The sequence below is a fragment of the Geotrypetes seraphini genome, chromosome 11 (genome assembly GCF_902459505.1).
Source record: "Geotrypetes seraphini chromosome 11, aGeoSer1.1, whole genome shotgun sequence".
In the NCBI taxonomy this organism is placed as follows: Eukaryota; Metazoa; Chordata; class Amphibia; order Gymnophiona; family Dermophiidae; genus Geotrypetes; species Geotrypetes seraphini.
In genome coordinates, this window is record NC_047094.1 from 53,674,285 (window position 1) to 53,695,632 (window position 21,348).

Genomic DNA, 21,348 nt, shown 5'->3' on the forward strand with positions numbered 1-21,348 from the left:
GAAAAGGAGAGGGGATAACGGGCAACCCTGCCTTGTTCCCCTAGTAGGAGTGAAGACAGTCGATAGTACATTGTTTATCCGCAGTCTGGTAGACGGATTGGAATAGAGTACTCTAATCATTTGTTGAAAAATTTCCGGAAAACCAAACCAACTTAGAACATGAAATAGGTAAGACCATTCTACACGGTCAAACGCCTTTTCAGCATCCAGGGCCATGCTCACAAACGGTGATAGTTGTGCAGGAGCACACGAAATGATGTGAGAGAAGAGTCTGGTGTTGTCGCTTGCCAGCCTCCCTTTCATGAATCCATTCTGATCTGTAGAGATGATTTTAGGCAGAACTTGTTGAAGTCTATTAGCCAGGATTTTTGCGAATATTTTGGCGTCGACATTGATAAGAGATAATGGACGATAGTTTTGAACTGAAAGAGGATCTTTTCCTGGCTTCAACAGCACAATAATAATGGCTTCCGTAAAGGTACCAGCCGCAGATCCCGTATCAATGAGATGATGGAAATACCGTAGTAAGATGGGCAACAAAACATCTTGAAAGGCAATATAGAACTCTGCTTTTTAAATATGCTCATTGCACTGATTTTTATGTTCTTAATGATGACGCCAGGGGATTCCAGCTTTAAACTATTTACATAGCATGCACTTTATTTTTCCTACCTATGCAGAAAAGTTCTATATGCAGGCAAGGACACAATGCTTTGCGGTAAGCTTATGCATTTATTTAACCTTTTGGTATTAAAGTTCTTTTAATAACTTAGAGACTCGTAGAGTGTGCTCAATCCCATTTAGACAGATAGTATGTGTTATTTTTTTTTTATATAGCCCTCTTTCTCTGGCACATTTAAATTTTAAAACAAAGATAGCATAATATTAAATCATTTTAATTTTCAAAAGTTGCAAGTTGCGGTTTCACAAGCAGTTAGTGTTGATATACAGAGTTATGATTCACTTAACATACTATTTCTGTAATGCAGATTAGGGTTTGGGGCCTGAAAATACACAGCCAGACACAAGCAACAATAGTGCAGAAAAGTTCTTTATTAACTCAAAACCTAAAACTCCCTCAAATCTGTGACCCGGTCAACATTGTATATCTGGATTTTCAGAAGGCGTTTGACAAGGTTCCGCATAAATGACTACTTCGAAAAATTGCGAGCCATGGAATCGAGGGTGATGTACTCATGTGGATCAAAAACTGGCTGGCGTATAGGAAACAGAGAGTGGGGGTAAATGGACACTACTCAGACTGCAAAAGCATCTCGAGTGGAGTGCCGCAGGATTCGGTGCTTGGACCTGTGCTCTTCAACATATTTATAAATGACCTGGAAATTGGTATGACGAGTGAGGTGATTAAATTTGCAGACTATACGAAGTTATTCAGAGTAGTGAAGACGCAGGAGGATTGCGAGGACCTGCAACATGACATAAACACTCTCGAGAAATGGGCCGCGACATGGCAAATGAGGTTTAACGGGGATAAGTATAAGGTGATGCATGTCGGTAACAAAAACCTTATACACGAATACATGATGTCCGGTGCGGAACTTGGAGAGACCCCCCAGGAAAGAGACTTGGGAGTACTGGTTGACAAGTCGATGAAGCCGTCCACATAATGTGCGGCGGCGGTGAAAAGGGTGAACAGAATGCTAGGAATTATTAAGAAGGGGATCATGAACAGATCAGAGAAGGTTATCATGCTGCTGTACCGGGCCATTGTACGCCCTCACCTGGAATACTGTGTCCAGCACTGGTCGCCATACATGAAGAAGGACACAGTGCTACTCAAAAGGGTCCAGTGAAGAGCAACTAAAATGGTTAAGGGGCTGAAGGAGTTGCCATCGAGTGAAAGATTAGAAAAACTGGGCCTCTTCTCCCTTGAAAAGAGAAGACTGAGAGGGGACATGATCGAAATGTTCAAGATAATGAAAGGAATAGACTTAGTAGATAAAGACAGGTTGTTCATCCTTTCCAAGGTAGGGAGAATGAGAGGGCACTCTGTAAAGTTAAAAGGGGATAGATTCCGTACAAACGTAAGGAAGTTCTTCTTCATCCAAAGAGTGGTAGAAAACTGGAACACTCTTCCAGAGGCTCTTATAGGGGAAAACACCCTCCAGGGATTCAAGACAAAGTTAGACAAGTTCCTGCTGAGCCAGAATGTACGCAGTTAGGGCACTGGTCTTTGACCTAAGGGCCACCACGTGAGTGGCTGCTGGGCATGATGGACCACTGGTCTGACCCAGCAGCGTCAATTCTTATGTTCTTATGTTCACTGGATCAGGCACAACATAAGTTCTGAGCTGGGCCTGGGCCTGGGCCTGACCCTGGTGCTGCCACACCTCAAACACAGACTGTAAAAGTCTTCTTCAAAACAGCTAGTGAGGTTTGGTTCTAGCCAGACCTTAGAACAAGGCTTACATGTAGCTAAGTACAAAGAATTGGCTTACCTCAGCCAAGCAGAATGTCTGGATGTTGAAGTCAAGGAGTATGCTGGGGCCACTTCTTCCTCCTACTCTCCTGGGCCTCCTAAACCTAGTTCTGGCTCTGCTTTATATACTATTTTTGTCATGCCTGGCAGTTAAGCACAAACATAAATGAAAAAAAAGTCATGTCGTAGAATGCACAAATCCATAACTCAAAGCCTACTTGGATTCTTCAAGAAACAGACAAGGTTCATAAACTGTAGAGATAAAACTGTACTTCTGTGTGTCATGAGATAACTCACAACAAACACCTGGCTGTCCCGAGGCTTTTCTGGGAAGCAAGAAGCTAAAGACAGATCACACACACAAAAAAATACAGAAGCACAATGCTTTTTTTCTGCTTCCAAAGCTGTCTTAGGCTAGGGTTCACAATATGTTGATACAGATCTTCTGGGACTTGGTGTTATATGTCTGGGCAGAGATACCCAAGCCCTTCATTACAACCAGAGAACTGGTAATGAGGCAGAGATAAAATAGTATCCATGTCAGGATTGGGTGTCCCATAGCAGCAACAGAAAACAATTACAAAATGACACTCATTAAAATTTAAGGAGATAACTTGCAGTGTACAATTCAGCCTGCTGTTAGCTTCCAGTTTTCTTAGGTACTTGCTCTAATCAATAAGGATCACCCCCACTGTGGAGCTTCACCTGAAAATCTACCTAAATGTAATGCCCTGGCTAAATAAGCATATTGTCTACTATTTGCAAGCTAGGCCTCCCTAAATTTGGCCTGGAGACCCTACAAACACTTTGGGTTTCAGGACATCTACAATGAATATGCATGAGAAAAATCTGCATACTTTGGAAACCCGGTATATATAAATTTGCCTCATATGTATTCACTGTAGATATCCTGAAAACCTGGCAGGCTGTTCAATCTACAGGATTGTTGTAGGGTGCTCTGTTATCATCATATCCTTTCATTTTAGCATACATCCATTGCTCTACTTACCAAAAGCACCAGCTCACCACCCCCTCAAAAAAAATCACATTCATCAGAACTGGCCACAGCAGACCGAGTTCTCTGTGGGGAGACACAATGTCAAATGGGAACCACTGGTGGACCCTGCACATCAAATTGGGCCTAGTGAAACAATTTGTTAAAGCTCTAGTTAAGGAGTCATTAGCCTTCAAGTACCTTAAAGACATCTTCCCTAATGTTTATGTTTATGCTTATTATAAATCTTTATATACCGCTTAATTGGCCAAAAAGGATCAAAGTGGCTAACATAATTCAAAGTAATGAAAGGAACTCCATTTAAACAGTAAAGAAAAACAAAACAAAAAAATACATTTCTAATACATAATACTTAATATGACAGTCTCAAATGATAGAATAAAATTAAATTACCTAATAAATAAATGAACAAACAAATGCAGATCGAAGTACCTAATATAAATCCTATCAATGTAAAAAAGGCCAATTGAAAATAGTGTGCCTTTAAATGTCTTTTAAAAATTTAGGTAGCAAGTAAATCAGCTAATGAATCGAAAAAAATAGGATCATCATTATTTGGTGTATATAAATTGATAATATTAAATACTTCTTTTTTAATCTGAATTTTTGCCATAACCCTCATTCCATCCATGTCATTTACAGAAGATAACAAATTAACGTCTGGGTGCTTCCGTAACAAGATGGAAACTCCATTCCTCTTCCCATCAGCAGGAGAAAAGATGGGAGGGAGAGCCCAATTGCAAGTCATTTTAGAGGCTTCTGTAGAATTCAAATGGGTTTCTTGCAGCAATACAATATCTGGTTTTTGTTGAGATAAATAAGTAATGTTTGCGTCTTTTAATAGAATTTTGTATTCCTTTCACATTAAGTGACACACATTTAAGCGACATACCTTTGTACTATATCATTATCAAGACTGAATAACAAGACAGAAAGATTACTGTATTTTTCGCTCTGTAAGACACACTTTTTTCCCAAAAAAATTGGTTGGAAATAAGGGTGTGTCTTATAGAGCAAATTAACCTCCCCCCCCCCTCCCTCAGACCTCAATTCCTTTGGCGGTCCAGCGCTGTAGGGCAGAAGCTTCAGCCTCCTGCCCTTTCCTCCAGCTGACTCCCTCTATGTAGACACCGCTGTCTACAACCCTCAGCGCCACTCCACGCCGGCACAGAGGAAGAGTTGCTGAAGCACTTCTCTTCGGCACTGGGGGAGGGAAGGCAGCATAAAAAAGTTTTCAGCTCCCGCAGCGCTGTAAAAAAAAAGGAGAAGGACCTTTGATGGTGCAGAGGTTAAATACCGCCACTGCCCTGCTTGAAACGCGAGAACTCCCACCGACATCGGGACTGGGAAAGAGCTGGCAAAGCAGCAACATCTCTCTTCAGCACCCTTCCTCCGGCTGACTCCCTCCTGCCCTTTCCTCCAGCTGACTCCCGCAGCGCAGGACAAGGCAGGAAGCAAAACGCTTGCACCTGCCTTCTGCACCACTTTGACTCTGATGCAGTGTTTGACTCTGACGCAGCGTCAGAGTCAAAGTGGTGCAGAAGGCAGGTGCGAGCGTTTTGCTTCCTGCCTTGTCCTGTGCCATGGGAGTCAGCTGGAGGAAAAGGCAGGAGGGAGTCAGCCGGAGGAAGGTTCCTGCCGCACGGAAGTCAGCTGGAGGAAAGGGCAGGAGGCTGAAAGCTCCTGCCCTACAGCCCTGGACCACAGGACAAATTGAGGTAAGGGGGGGCCCTGCCTGCCTGTATCAGTTTGGGGGCCCTGTGGGGGGTCCCTGCTAGGGGGGCCCTGCCTGCCTGCCACCAGGCCACTAGGCCTGCCTGCCTGTCACCAGACCACTAAGCCTGCCTGCCTCCAGGCCACTAGGCCTGACTGCCTCCTACTAAGCCTGCCTGCCCTGTCCCTGCCTGACCTGTACCCTGTCCCTGCCCTATGTCCTATCCCACCAGCCCTGTGTCATGCCCCAGCCTGCCCTATCCCAGCCTACCACTAGACCACCAAAGGGGGGACAGGGTGCAGAGCCTGACAAGGAGTGTGGGGTTGGGTGTAGAGCCTGGCAGGGAGAATTTGGTTCAGAATGTTTCTTCTTGTTTTCCTTCTCTAAATTTAGGGTGCGTCTTGTGGTCAGGTGTGTCTTATGGAACGAAATACAGTGGTGCCTCGCATAACGGACGCCTCGCACAGCGAACGCTGCGCACAACGAACTTTATGTCTTGATCCGTACAACGAACTTCGTTTCACACAACGAAGTCGCCCGAGCTGCATCCTTCCGCGCACGCACTGCGCTTAACTGCCCTCTCTCCGCCTGGTTCCCTCTTGCCCCCCCGACTCCCCGACACGATCGGGGCAAGAGGGAGCTCAAGCCCTCTTGCCCCCCCCGACTCCCCGACACGATCGGGGCAAGAGGGAGCTCAAGCCCTCTTGCCCCCCCGACTCCCCGACACGATCGGGGCAAGAGGGAGCTCAAGCCCTCTTGCCCCCCCGACTCCCCGACACGATCGGGGCAAAAGGGAGCTCAAGCCCTCTTGCCCCCCCGACTCCCCGACACGATCGGGGCAAAAGGGAGCCCAAGCCCTCTTGCCCCGCCGATTCCCCAACTCCCCGACAATATCGGGCCAGGAGGGAGCCCAAGTCCTCCTGGCCACGGCGACCCCCTAACCCCACCCTGCACTACATTACGGGCAGGAGGGATCCCAGGCCCTCCTGCCCTCGACGCAAACCCCCCCTCCCCCCAACGACCGCCCCCCCCCAAGAACCTCCGACCGCCCCCCCCAGCCGACCCGCGACCCCCCTGGCCGACCCCCACGACACCCCCAACCCCCTTCCCCGTACCTTTCTGTAGTTGGCCGGACAGACGGGAGCCAAACCCGCCTGTCCGGCAGGCAGCCATCGACGGAATGAGGCCGGATTGGCCCATCCGTCCCAAAGCTCCGCCTACTGGTGGGGCCTAAGGCGCCTGGGCCAATCAGAATAGGCCCGGGAGCCTTAGGTCCCTCCTGGGGGCGGGGCCTGAGGCACATGGGCCCAACCCGACCATGTGCCTCAGGCCCTGCCCCCAGGAGGGACCTAAGGCTCCCGGGCCTATTCTGATTGGCCCAGGCGCCTTAGGCCCCACCAGTAGGCGGAGCTTTGGGACGGATGGGCCAATCCGGCCTCATTCCGTCGATGGCTGCCTGCCGGACAGGCGGGTTTGGCTCCCGTCTGTCCGGCCAACTACAGAAAGGTACGGGGAAGGGGGTTGGGGGTGTCGTGGGGGTCGGCCAGGGGGGTCGCGGGTCGGCTGGGGGGGCGGTCGGAGGTTCTTGGGGGGGGGCGGTCGTTGGGGGGAGGGGGGGTTTGCGTCGAGGGCAGGGGGCCTGGGATCCCTCCTGCCCGTAATGTAGTGCAGGGTGGGGTTAGGGGGTCGCCGTGGCCAGGAGGACTTGGGCTCCCTCCTGGCCCGATATTGTCGGGGAGTTGGGGAATCGGCGGGGCAAGAGGGCTTGGGCTCCCTTTTGCCCCGATCGTGTCGGGGAGTCGGGGGGGCAAGAGGGCTTGAGCTCCCTTTTGCCCCGATCGTGTCGGGGAGTCGGGGGAGCAAGAGGGCTTGAGCTCCCTCTTGCCCCGATCGTGTCGGGGAGTCGGGGGGGCAAGAGGGCTTGAGCTCCCTCTTGCCCCGATCGTGTCGGGGAGTCGGGGGGGGCAAGAGGGCTTGAGCTCCCTCTTGCCCCGATCGTGTCGGGGAGTCGGGGGGGGCAAGAGGGCTTGAGCTCCCTCTTGCCCCGATCGTGTCGGGGGTGCCAGGGACCACACGGAGTCACCCACCGTACCACCCGATTCGGGTAAGCGCAGGTATCGGTGGGTGGCTTATTTGCGGGGGGGTGCCTTATTTTACATTTTTTTCTAAAAAGGGGGGGCTGTCTTATTTGATGGCCCTGCCTTATCATCGGGGAAACACGGTAGAAAAAAAAAAAAATGAACAGTTAAGTCCCAGTTTTTGCCGCTGAGACTCTGCCCTCTCACTGTAAAATTAGACTCTACTTAGTCTGTCTTTAAATTTAAAAAATGTGTGTTGTTTTAAAAAACAATTATGTTTTTAGATGTATCTAAATAAAAATAATAACCAAAAATTTATCTTTTTTTATGTCATCTTAGCATATTTTATGCTACAGAACGAATTATTTTTTTTAACATGTATTGTTATGGGAAAACGCGTTTCACACAACGAACGTTTCACATAACAAACTTGCTCCTGGAACGGATTAAGTTCGTTGTGTGAGGCACCACTTATGGTAAATGATGTATATCTATGCTGAAACATGCCCCTTCTTGGATAAATGACTAAGTAAGAGAAAAAAAAAACCCGGGTTAGTGAGTAACATGAAGGGCTGCTCCAAAAAAAAAAAAAAAAAAGCCCGCGAGTTATTAAAAGAAATAATTTTGTTAACAATGTGTATATAACTGCAAGTTCTAATCCAACTAACTCTCTCCACATACAATTTAAGCAATCAATTATGCATCAGCTTTAAAATATAAACCATGGAGATTAAATTATTTTTAATATAAATGCTACTAATTAAATAAAAGAAAAAGTTCAATTAATAGACTAAAATGGCTACACTCAAATTAACTACTGCAAACATCACCATAGAGTATAGTTATGTTAATTGAACTGTGTTGTTGATACTTAACTGATAGCAACATTACTGGCGACAAAGAGCTATCCTACAAATTAGCCAGATACTGGGTTGCAATGAAGCAGTCAGAAACTTTGTTGCTATGAAGCTTGTTACATAATATTAAGCAACAATTAACAAATCCTTTCACCAGACAAGTTTAACAACAAAAAATTAAGTGCTGCTATTATAAAAATGATGAATGAAGAAGGAAAGCAGCAACATAAGTAGTTATCCCAAATAATAAAATAATAATAATATACTAATAATATACAATCCTAACTCATAATAAGCCAGAAACATTACACATACAGTTTATGCAACCAAATTAGATAATTACAACCATGAAAACACAATACTTAAACAACATTACACCATAACACATGTTAATTCTGATATGTATCATATCCACTCTTTCCAACATCTGCAATTCCATTTAGATGCCACTAAATAAATAAGCACTAGACACAGCTTATTGTATTCATTCATGTCCCAAATCAAATCAAGCATACATTTATACAGCAGGACTGCAACTAGGCAGAACATAATAATAGCACTACAAAACATACTTCCTTCCTCAATATTCATATAAAAAGTGCCCTTTGCTCTTTCCTCTGACATCCCTCTGACATCACATAAGGAATCAAGACAGAGGTCATCATTGGTGGTGATTTTAATTTAGTATTGCAACCATCTATTGATAGGAAATCCAATGCAAGATATATAAAGAATAGATCTTGGACCAAGTTGCAAAACATTATACAACATTTTAATCTTGTAGATCCTTGAAGACTTACGCATCTTGATGATAAGAATTATACATTTTTTTTCAGCGCCCCACAACTCCTATTCACGTATTGATTATTTTTTGTTATCCAGCTCATTAATGAAATTGGTCCGACATACTGACATTGCTTCTATAATAATATCTGACCATGCGATGATTTCTATAGAGTTGAGTTCCTATATAACACGGAAAGGTGCACCATCTTGGCGTTTCAATGTGTCATTACTAACTGACTCAGAATTTATAGAACATATAAATATAGCTATCGAGGAATATTTTAAAATTTAATAAAGTTGAAGAATTTGGCTGGGTTACTGTTTGGAACGCTTTCAAAGCATACATTAGAGGAGTGATAATATCTTATTCTGCAAAGTTAAAGAAACAACAACAAAAAACATTGCAAGAGTTGGAGGTGAAGATTGAAGCATATGAACGTCAACATCAAACTGTTCCTGGAAATATCTCTTCTTTGGAGGCTTTGAAGAAATCTATTTTTCAATATAACACAATATTGAGCAAAAGGGCCGGTCTTGCTAATTTTATGAATTCTGCTACTTATTACTCTGACCAGAACAAAGTTGGCAATCTTTTGGCTAACTACCTAAAGGGCAGAAAAGAAAAATCTTAAATATCAGCTATAAATAGCCCCAACAATACATTAATGACCAGTGACGAAGATATTTTGGATTGTTTTCAAAGATACTACAAGGAATTATTCACTACTGCTGGTATTGCTGATAAGTTTGATTTCTTACAGGATATTGCACATCCTTTGATAACAGAACAGGACAATACTTTTTTCTGTAAAGATATTAATGAATCTGATGTGTATAAGGTCTTGAAAGATATGGTTAAAAACAAAACTCCTGGACCAGATTGCTTGACAGTGGAATTTTATTTGGCATTTAAGTCCTTGTTACTACCAAAACTTGCATCTATCTTAAAGTATTTTATTATGTCACAAAAGGTAGAGGGTACATTTACTGAAGCCACAATTATAGTCCTGCCTAAAGGTGACAAAGATCCAACATTAGTTCGCTATAAGTATGATGAAAGTTCTCTATACTAATCCTTTAACCAGAATTTACATTAATAATAAACTATCAACTCCTTTTCATCCAACCAGAGGCACGAGACAGGGATGTCCATTGTCGCCTTTGCTTTTTAACATAGCCCTTGAGCCTCTATTATTGAAAATTCAACATAACAACAAAATTCAAGGAGTACTGTTTGGGGAAAAATTGATTAAATATTTGGCATATGCAGATGATGTTTTGATTTACACTACACCTTGTTCTATTCAAGCTATATTGGAAACTATAAATTCATATTCCAAGATTTCAGGATATAAATTGAACCAATCCAAAACTGAAATAATGCTGGCTGAGTTGTCTAAATATAACTTTCAATGTGTCAAAAGCAAAATGAAATATATTTCTGTCCCTCCATTGATGAAACCATTCAGATGAATGAGGAGCATTTATTACAATTAGCTAAAGATTTAACTAAACAATGGACACCGTTAAGATTATCATGGTGGGGAAGATTATACACAATTAAAATGATGATTGCACCAAAAATTAACTATATACTGAGTATGCTACCAATTTATTTTAATTTTTATCGAAAAGTAGAAATGTTACTTGTGTCTTTTCTTTGGAACAATAAGCCTGCACGCATTGCTCTTAAAAAACTTAAGGTGAAAAAGGAGACCGGGGGGGTTAACTTTTCTAGCTTTATGGAATACCACTCTGCATTTATTATTAAGCTGGTCTCTAGATGTTTTTTTAGAAACAAATATCTCATCAAACCTTCCTAGTTGGATGGATACCATTGCTTATAAATTGAATAATTATCCCCTTAATTATCTGCTGTCGTTTAGTGACAAGGTGCAAGGCTGTAAGGATAAATTACATTGCAATGCTTCACAAGCAATTAAATTAATTGACTTTTTTCTTCCTGTATGCTGGACTAGTACAACATTTTTGTCAATTTGGAATAATGCTTTTTTAAAATTGGAAACAAAGTTGTAAATTGAAAAATGTGGCAAGTAGCTGATATTTGGACTCTTCAACAACTAAGGTCTGATGTTGGCTGGTTATCTTTCTCAGAAATTCAAGAACGATATAGGGCTCCTTTTACTACGGTGTGCTAGTGTTTTTAGCGCACGCAGGATATTACCGCACGCTACGTGGCTAGAACTAACACCAGCTCAATGCTGGCGTTAAGGTCTAGCGCTCGCGACAATTCAGCACACGCTATTCTGCATGTTAATGCTCTAACGCAGCTTAGTAAAAGGAGCCCATAGTTTGCCAAATAATCAATTATTTAAATGGATTCAGTTACAACACTGTATAAGGGCCTATACTAAAGTTTTGCAGCCCACTAATGTAACTCCAAATCTATTAGTCTTTGTTAACAAAATATGTTCCAAGAAAGGTGCAGCGTCTGCTTAGTATAAAATTTGCAAGATAATAAATTTCCTAGACCGGTCGGAACTGAATCCACATGGTAGAATCCACAAAACAGAATTGTCAGTTAAACACTGGGAACAAGTATGGCTCTCGATACATAAAGCTTTAAAGTCTACAGCTATGACCCAATCTATATACTTTGGTGTACATAAAGCCTTATGGACTCCGTACAAATTGAGCAAAATCAAAATTAATGAATCAAATAAATGCTGGCAAATATACAGGCACTTTAGTTTACTTACTTTTCCAATGCGAACATTTACAGTACTTTTGGAAACAAGTTTAGGAGTCTATTTGTTTAACATTCAAGAACAACTAACCATAAATGCTATTCTGTTGGGCAGAATAGGTCTATTGGCCCCAATCACAGATGAGCTGACTAAATTATTGTGAATATTACTAAATTTAGCAATAAAAACAATTCTTAGCCATTGGAAAGATTTTATGAGGATAGAGTATATTACTTGGTGGAATTCTGTGTCTCATAGCTAAATTCGAAAGGGCTTTTGCTGAAAAAAAGTGGTACTTTGCACACATATCGTAAGATTTGGAAACCTCTCATAAAATATAGTGACGAAGCAGATGTATTTTGTTGAAATTTATTCATGCACATCCATGCTGTTAATTATATGTTGATTATTGTTATCTATTGGTAGTTGCTAGTAAGCTACCTTTATTTGTGGCTGTTTTAGTACTTTTTTTCTGATGTATTATATAACTGTTATTATATAGGATGATTGTTGGTTCCTATGTATAATGTAAATCTGTTATGACATGGTTGTATCTATAAGTATTATATAATAAAATTTATTGAACTAAAAAAAAATTTAGGAAAGATTCTTCCTTTGTTAATTCTATGGGTAAACTATCCCATAAAATTGGAACCTGTCTGAGGCAATGGTCAAAGCTGGTATTCGTCAGAATACAAATAAAGAAGATCTTGGAGTGCAAGGAATTTCCCACGAAACTAACTAAGAAGGAGAAAGTGGCTTGGAACAACTTTGTTGCAATGGTTCAGGGCTTCCTGGGCAATCTCAAGGCCAAAGCAACGTGGAGATGGTTGAGAATCTGGTGAAGAATTACAGTAAAATGGGCTGTAGGATGTCTCTCAAAATCCATGTCCTTGATGCTCATTTTGAGACATTCAAGGAGAACATGGCAGCATACTCAGAGGAACAAGGTGAACACTTCCACCAAGATATACTGGGCTTCAAACCAAGGACAATATAATGAAAACATGATGAGAGACTATATCTGGGAGCTTATTCATGAAAAGTCACGTACAATATAATTGCAAATCTCATAGATCTTCTAAATCTTCTGTTGTCATCTTTGTATAACTTCAATATAAATACATGTTAATTATGATTCATATCTTGCTTTCTATGACTTTATAAGAATGAAATAATGAAAATTCAGCATTTTTCATGTTTTAAATAGGTAAATTGCAAAATGTGACTATCCTGGTCAAAAAAGCAAAGTTTCATGGAAATAACAGACATTTTCTATACTTTTTAGGCATGAGCAGTTAGGAAATTACACTTACTGCCCCGGAATAAAAATTGCGTTATATACTGTTACCTTCAGTGTCTCACTGTTAAAAACAAAGATTTGGTAGGTCCTGTAAACAGCATAATGCAGGTACTGTGTGATCCAGTCAAACACTGTGGAAAGTCTCAGAGTTCAAAATTTCAGAGACTATCTGTAGGAACCTCAACTGCTCCTGCCTGTTCCCACAAGCAATTAAAACTGCACCCCCCCCTCCAAACTCTTCCTCCCCACCTCCAAACTCTTCCTCCCCCACTTTGAAACAGAAAGCACTATGCCTGAAAATCCCTTTCAGTGTACAGTCAGATTGCTCCAGCTCATCATAACATTCTGAGATATGTTTTGTTTTAAATTTCATTGAGCTCTGATTTGTATTAATGATTTCTCACAGAATAAAACAGACTATGAGACTCCACATGAAGCTAGAAGGGAGTTTTAGCAAAAATGGCTGCCTCAACTTGTACATACAAATCTAGAGACTTATTTGAAAGTATCCTTGATTCAGTGGATGAACCTGTTTAAGCTGTTTCTATCTTAACTTTTCAAGACAAGATGTTGACATCATGCATGACATTTATACAGTTGTGTGCAACCTATGGACAGTAGATGCTAATCTTCCTCTGAGTCTGGCTTTGGTTTGGGTATGGAGAAGTGTAACTGAACAGGTGAAATTCATAAAATATGGTGTACTTACAAATTGTCTTCTTAATTTGGTCTTAACCTTCTCTGTCTTTGTGTCTGATGGATGAGTGGAGTAGTTGAATGAGCTTAGGTGGTTATCCACAGAGGCACTTTTCCTCATGTAGAAGGAGCGTGTTCGGAAGTAACCAAAGGGGGCCTCGTCCACAGCAGTACATGCTGGTGGACTGAAAGCAGTCTCTGTGGGTGGTTCCATATTGTCATCTTCTAGCTGCCATGCACTCCCTCAAAACAAAGCAAAAAAACATAACGGAGAAGTCACTGCATGATCAAACCAAATCCTGTAATACACAGTAGAAATCTTTTATAAAAGAAAAAAAATGGGTAAAAATAGATTCCAACGTTAGAAGTACTTTCTTTTGTAAAAGTGAGATTCTTGAGTGTGAAAGCCAAAGCAAACATGTATACATCCAAATCAGTTGGTAATGAATTCAGCTTGCTTGGCTACAGTCTTTACAAAACACCGCTCTCAGACTGATCTACTCTCTGAGAAAATATGACCACTGCCTTCCTAGACTCTCACTGGCTACCAATACAAGCATGAATTCAATTCAAATTCTACTGTCTATTATTCAAAGTATTAAACGGCTCTGCCCCCTCCTACCTAAACAACCACCTAAATCAGTCCCTCAACACAAGACAAAGAAGAACCCTGACCCCATTTGCCTACCCTTCGCTCAAAGGCACACAGCGCAAGATGTTTGACAACCTTCTTGCGACGCAAGCAGCAAAACTTGATCACTCCATCTCCAATCTGCTGACGGCAATGGGCGACCTCAAAACATTTCGAAAAGAAATCAAAACCCTACTATTCAAAAAATTTATTCAGATACCTTAATCCTCCCCCTCTTCCCTCTCCTCTCTGGTAAATTCCCCTCCCAAAGCCTCCACTTTGGTAATCTCTTCCCCTCAAAATATCAAACAAGAATACAAATCCCTAATATGTAGTGCTCCCTCGAAATGTCCAGCATTCTTAATTGTAATCCTATTTGGAACCTTATTTGTAATATTACCTAGAATTGTCCTGTCACCTTACTTTCTAATTTGCAAGTTCTCCTGGAAATATTCAACTATCTCACCTCTTCTGTTTCCAAAAAAACAATTGTAACGTCACTGGAAATGTCCAGTTAGCTCTTTTGCAATCTGCCTTGAACTGTAAGATATAGGCGGAATAGAAGTCACTAATGTAGTGTAATGTAATATAATGTAATTACAAATATACCTAGAATGGCACACATTTCACCTGCCTTGAAACAACTTCACTGGCTCCCAGTAAGACAGAGAGGACAGCACAAAGTCCTTATGATAGTTCACCAGGTTTTATATAGGTCGGCCCTGGCATGTTTTGATGTATTGTGGGAGATCTATAAACCAGGAAGGACTCCAAGAACAGAGGGGGGGGGAGGAGGGGATGAGACTAACAGCAATTAAGGAAATAGGAGTTCGATATGTGACTTCAAAGATGAAAATGATCTGTATCGCTGGTGTACATCTGTGGAACAATCTGCCTGGACATCTGAGATTGTGTCGGCTTTAAGAGACTACTAAAGACACAACTGTTTGTTGATGCCTATATTTATTTAAAAATTTATATGCTGCATAAAATCTTGTTTCCCTACGATTATCATCTATAACATAGACATGTCTAAACAACATCATTAATCGTCCCTGTTATAAACAGGGATAGAGCGCAAATTCAATCAATTCAGAAATACAAACAAGCTTTAAATCATACATGTAAAATGTAGGAATGATTCCAATGCTGCTCAGGGCATGTGATCGCCCAATACCATATGCACAGATAGCGAATGTTGTTCATGTTTATGGAATTTATAGATATGCAGATAATGAATGTTGTCTATTTTTGTTAATTTTATGGAATTTTATGAATGTTTTTGATACTGGAAGCTGCCTAGATTTTAAGCGGTATACAAATGTGTTAAATAAATAAATAAATAAATTATATTACACATAAATTATCAATACTATAATTTTTTTTATACCGTCACTAAACAAAAAGTTCAGGATGGTTTACAAATGTACCTAAATAGCCCCCTCTTTTACAAAGCCTGATAGCACAGGCCGCTGTGGTAACTGCCCTGAAGCCCATAGGGATTTAAAAGGCTTTGGGGCTTTTGCCGCACAGCAGCTGCTAACACAGCTTTGAAAAAAGGGAGGGAGGGGGGGGGGTAAGATTAGAAAACTTAAACATTACATAATTCCAAAAAGAAATATATCACCTAAAAAATTGATGGCAACTAGTGTGGTGCTAAGCACGATTCTATAAAAGTTGTGTGCGGTGCATAAAACCATGTTAATGCCACCTAGGTGCTGCTATGCATCACTAGGGGCTCCTTTTACAAAGCCACGCTAGAGCCTTAATGCGTGGAATAGCGCACTCTAAATTACCGCACACGCTAGCCGCTACCGCTTCCTTTTGAGCAGGCGGTAGATTTTCAGCTAGCACGCGCTATAGCATGCGCTAACCCGGTGCGTGCGTTAAAAACGCTAGCACACCTTTGTAAAAGGAGCCCTAGATGTCCCAACTTTTAGATGCACCCTATTTATGCCAGGGCTTTCTTGGCCTAAATGCCTCTGTCTTAAGTTGTGCACATATCAGCGTATAAGTAAAAAACCTGCACATAATTCTAAAACACGCTCATGATCCATCCCTAACCACATTCACTTTTAGTTATGCTCTTTAGACAAGGTGCATAATACTTTATGCTATGTGCCTACTAAGAGCTAGATTCACTAAGTAAACCGACCCCTTTGCGATCCGACCTGATTCACTAACCTCGGTGCCGATCTGATTCCGATCCGTGCATGCAAATGGGGGGGAAATGGCAAGCAAAGTAGGAAGGGCCACGATTCCCTAACAAAAAGCAGGCACACCGACTGGGCTGGCCGATCCAAACACAAGTGACTGCTGAGGACAAGTCACTTGTACAAAAACCCTGCTCTCAGCCCCGATTCTCCTGCCTTTTGCTGCCTCTATACTCTCCTGTTCTGCCTCCCCTTCCCTGCAGCACGAGCCCATGGTTTTAACCCACTTTAAACCTATGGGTTAAAACCACAGGCTCGCAAGTTAAAAAAAAAAAAAAAAAGCACGGACTGTAAATGCTTGCGCAGACCATCTACAGGCAAAGTAGATGGTCTGCGCATGCATCGCCCCCATTTGCATGCAGGGGGTTGGTGAATCGGTCGGCCTGCCTCGGATCGTCCATCGGAAGGTTAGTGAATCTAGGCCTAAGTTGTAGGTGCAACTTTCAATTAACTCCAATTAACATCAATTAAAAGGTGTGAATTGACAACTATTGCCACCAATTAGTCCTTTTATTTAATTAAGTTATGAGCATACATCACCTAAGTGCACTGATGTATGCGCATAACTTTATGTGCCATTTATAGAATTTGGGCTTAAGTACATAAAATATATTTACAGAACAACCAAGTTTTTTTAGCAACTTATTAAATCTTCTATAATGTAATTCATCTCTCAAATCTAAAGGAAAAGAACTTCACAAATAAGGGGGCTGTAGCAAAAAAAAATAAAAAAAAACACCAAACATACAAAAGTACTTTCATTCAGTCAGGACACATAACCTAGCCCTTCATACATGTGAGCTAGAATTAGTCAAGCTGAACTGCAAAATTGTACTGTTCATTTGGTACCCGATAAGTATATAGCTGTATAAACAAAATAAATGATTCTGTCACAAAAAACCTACAAATCTTTGTTGCAAATGAAAACTCTAAAACTATTTCACCATTATTCTCATCTTTCTTTCTTTTACAATTTTTGTGGCATGCAACTTGAGCCACTACATTTCAGCTATTGGACTGTTCTTATAAGACAGCTTTTTGGTGCTCTAAACAAGCTATGAAGTGTCAATCTTCTCACATCTAAGGGCTAGATTCACTAAACCTTCTGATCCTGTACCGACAATCGCAAAACCAGTTTTGCGATTGTTCCCCGACCCTGACCCAATTTACTAAACTGCTGCCCAATCAATCGCCGCTCCGATCCACCCATGCAAATTAGTAAAACCCCATGCAAAATAGCCAAGGGAGGAGCTCCTGATTGGTGCAGCCCGACTTTACTACAGGAAGAGGCAGTCGGAGCAGATCGTGAGTGATTTTCTTCACCCGCCAGCGCTCCAGCTGCCCTCTCCTGCCTCTCCAGCTGTCCTCTCCTGCCTCCCCTGCCTTTTGACAGGTGAAAAACCATATTTGCAGTTTTTTTTCAAATTCGCGGGGGTTCCTGGAACGGAACCCCCATGAATTTCAGGGGAGTACTGTACTGTATACATATTGTAGCCATAGTACTAGCCCATGATTTAAAAAAAAAAAAACATTTTCAAACAAGCTGAATCTCTGTCTGAGTGGATATAATTAAATATTTATGTTACTATAACATGGTAACATGCAAATATTGGTCATTTCCCACTTAACCAAAAGCAACACTAGGACTATTTCACCACACTCTTAGCAGTGCAAAAATCAACAAAGCACTCCATCAAAATTTGTGTATGATACCAAGTGATAAAAAAAATTTGTGTGTCAATATTTTTCAGAGGTTATTTTTTTTGTTCCTGAGATCTGTGCATATAAATTAAATAATGCGCCATTAACAATCAATTTTGGTCTGTTAAACAAGCAATTATTGATATTAATTGCATTAATTTAGATGTGCACACAGATCTGACTCTGTGAGATTAATTTCGTGTGCAACATTAAAGGAGGCTTGGCCATGAGAGGGGTATAGATGGGTCAGGGGGATTCACAAAATGTAGGCACACTGTTACAGAATTTCGGGGATCTGCACCCAACTTGTGTTCCAGGATTTACACCAGATTTCAGCTGGTGTACGTCCTCACAACCAAATTTGGGCACATAACTCCTTGTCTCAGAATGCTGATTTTTCCTGGCACTGTTTATTGAATCTGGTCCTGTAAGCCACACAAAGGAAGACTGCCTGGTTGAGTGATCTTTAATATGTTTTAAATAAATAAGTAGATAAAAAAATTAATCATTCCTCATTTTCAAAAACATTGGGCCTGATATTCAGAAGATACTGATCAGCCCAGAAATTCAATGTTGAGCCATGGCTGGGCACCAGCACTGAGTTTCCAGGTTTACAGAACCAGCTAGCAAATAGCCAGTTAAGTATGATATTCAGCACTTAACCAGCCATAGGTGATTGCATAAAGATAGAACTGACTTTTATGTGGTCCTATTTATGTAGTTAACCTGGCTGGTTAAATGCTGAATATTGGCACTTACCTAGCCAAGTGCCAACTGCACCCCTGGAATGTCCCCAAAATAATTTTACTAACCGGTGAGCCCTGCATAGGCAACTTAACCAGCCAGGAGCTGTTTCTGGCAGGTTAAATTGCTTTGAATATCGACCCCATTATTTCTAGTAGTTAGTCCTTTCCATGTATCTTATGATCCATGCAATTCACATTGGGTACTACCTAAATAAGAAGGGCTGTAAACCAAGTATACAGTAAGGCCTGGATTCTCCAAATGAAGCCATTGTCGGTGGGTGCCTTAGAAAATTTGGTTGGCCCATGTGCCTTAGGTCTCACTCATAGGATGAGACCTATGGGCGGGACCTTAGGCACCTGGGCCAATCAGGCCCTAGGCCCCTCCCTGGTACATCCCACAATGCACCGGGAAGGGGCAAGCCTGCCCTTCGGAGGACAGCACATATATGGCAAAGGTAGGCACCAAAAATGTAGGCCAAGGTTTTCAAGGCCTACATTTCCAACACCTACATTTGACTTGTATAGCGCCTACATAGGCACTTTACAGTGCCTAACACCACTTCCGGTGTTAGCCAAGCCTACAGTGGCCTAAGTTAAGGCGATGTTTAGAGACTATGGGCCTAAATGTTTATTTCTAATTGCAAATCAAACAAAAAACTTCAGGATTTTCTTTTCACTACCAAGTTGAATAATTTTACTTCTTGTTGCTAGAACTGTTGCTTTAAAATGATTCATTTCAGAGATTTTCATGCCCAGACCCCCACAGTTCATTTTTCTCCATGACCTGAAAAAGGGTTTCTGGTTGCTGGCTGTGTGTGAGATGAGGAATAAAGGAATGCAGTGCTGGTGCCCATAGATGATCATACAAGCCAGGTTTCCATATCACTGGCATAACAATTCATGAGGAAATATTAAACCTCCTTCAGTCTGGAACAAAACACGTTCAGCACTCATGTTACCAAATCCCAAAGGCAAAGACTGGGAGCATTTTTCAAAGGATAGGAGTGATATAAAGAAAGAGGTACAGTAACTTCCTGGAAAAAATGTTAAATAAGCTGTCACTGCTCCTTGCTCCAAAATGTCAGTTCTTCTGAGGCAGGAGCTTGTGTTTTGAAAGCGATTATTCTCCAGATAAACACATCAATCCAGCCCTGAACTGAGAGTACAGCTAAATGATAACATTGCTCTGAAAGAGAAGGGGGAAATGCCATGGTAAAGCATCAGAACTGAGAGGGTAATTTGCAGCATACATAAAGTGGAACAGATCAAGCAGCTTACAGATTGGAGAAGGCACCTCACAATATGCTCTCCTTACTCTCTTCTGGGTAAAAGGATAGCTCAGTTGAAACATGCCTCTATAACTTCACTCCCTCCCTACTCTAGTTACTGTGGGTGAATATCCTATCAGGATCTCCATTTGTTCCTGCCCATGATGGTTCCACAGTCAAAATGACTATTATGATTTCCCACGGCAGCCTCATGAAACTACCATAGGAAGTCATAGCAGACATTTTGAGGCTGAAGCCGGCATAGGCAAAAGAGACTGGGGATGGCTCCTGCCTATGCTGGTTCTTCTTAAAATGGCTGCCACAGGAAGTTGTGGCAGCTATTGACTGTGGAAGTAGCATGGGCAGGGGCAATTTGGAATCACTCCTGTCACAAAGGGCTCCTAAATGTGAGCTCAATGATGGGACAATGATGGGACAAGCGATGGGAGGGCAATGTTTTCAATTTTAGCTTCAGTTTCAACTGAAACTGAGCAGCAAATTTTGGCTGCAGATTCGGTTTCAGCTGAAACCGAGAACCCTAGTTTTGGTTGCCCTTCAAATGCATCACAATCCTGACCAGCAAATTCCTCTACTGTTCCAGGACAATTTTGGAACACAGATACAGCACACTGAGTGCTACTTCTATTACAACTGGGCGCCAAGAGTCAATTATATAACACTAGTGTAAATTAGCCTCTACATGCATACACTTAAACACACCCACTTAATCCATGTCAATAGCAAATGTAAATGGGTGTGATCAATGCCACACTTTAGTGCATGACTTACAGTATTATGTATGGACATGCTTATTACCCACCCATGCACCTCCCCCTGTGAATACTCCCCTGAACTAAAATTAGAGAATACCACATAGCCCCCAACTTGGACTTATGAAAGTAACTGTAAGAATCATGCTTGTAAATGCTAATATTCTGTAACCTGCGTGGGTACTCTGCATGTAAATGGCATCAAGTTATAGAATCAGAGGGCTACAGTATTACAGGGCTGATGCAAGGGTGTTGGACAACCTAGGTAAACCTTAAACCTTGTCTTCTCTCTTCTCATGATTTTGATAATTATACTCTGCACTCATGACCATTCCAACATAACTCCCTTCCCTTTCCCCCCCAAAAAACCCCCTATAACAATGCCAAATTGCACATCATGCTCTGAGGTAGGTGTAATTGTG

General features: G+C 41.8%; 1 protein-coding gene across 10 annotated transcripts in view; it reads right to left on the minus strand.

Moving 5' to 3' along the window:
* Positions 1 to 21,348, minus strand: part of LOC117369236 (ankyrin repeat and fibronectin type-III domain-containing protein 1-like) — a 1,092,487-nt gene that overhangs the window by 743,827 nt on the left and 327,312 nt on the right. For all 10 annotated transcript variants that reach the window (XR_004541103.1, XM_033963493.1, XM_033963485.1 and 7 more), the window contains one exon: positions 13,611 to 13,840. Coding sequence is in view for 9 of the 10 variants with exons in the window: in XM_033963493.1 (XP_033819384.1) it covers positions 13,611 to 13,840 (230 nt within the window). In the remaining variant the exon portion in view is untranslated. The remainder of the gene's footprint in view (positions 1 to 13,610; positions 13,841 to 21,348) is intronic.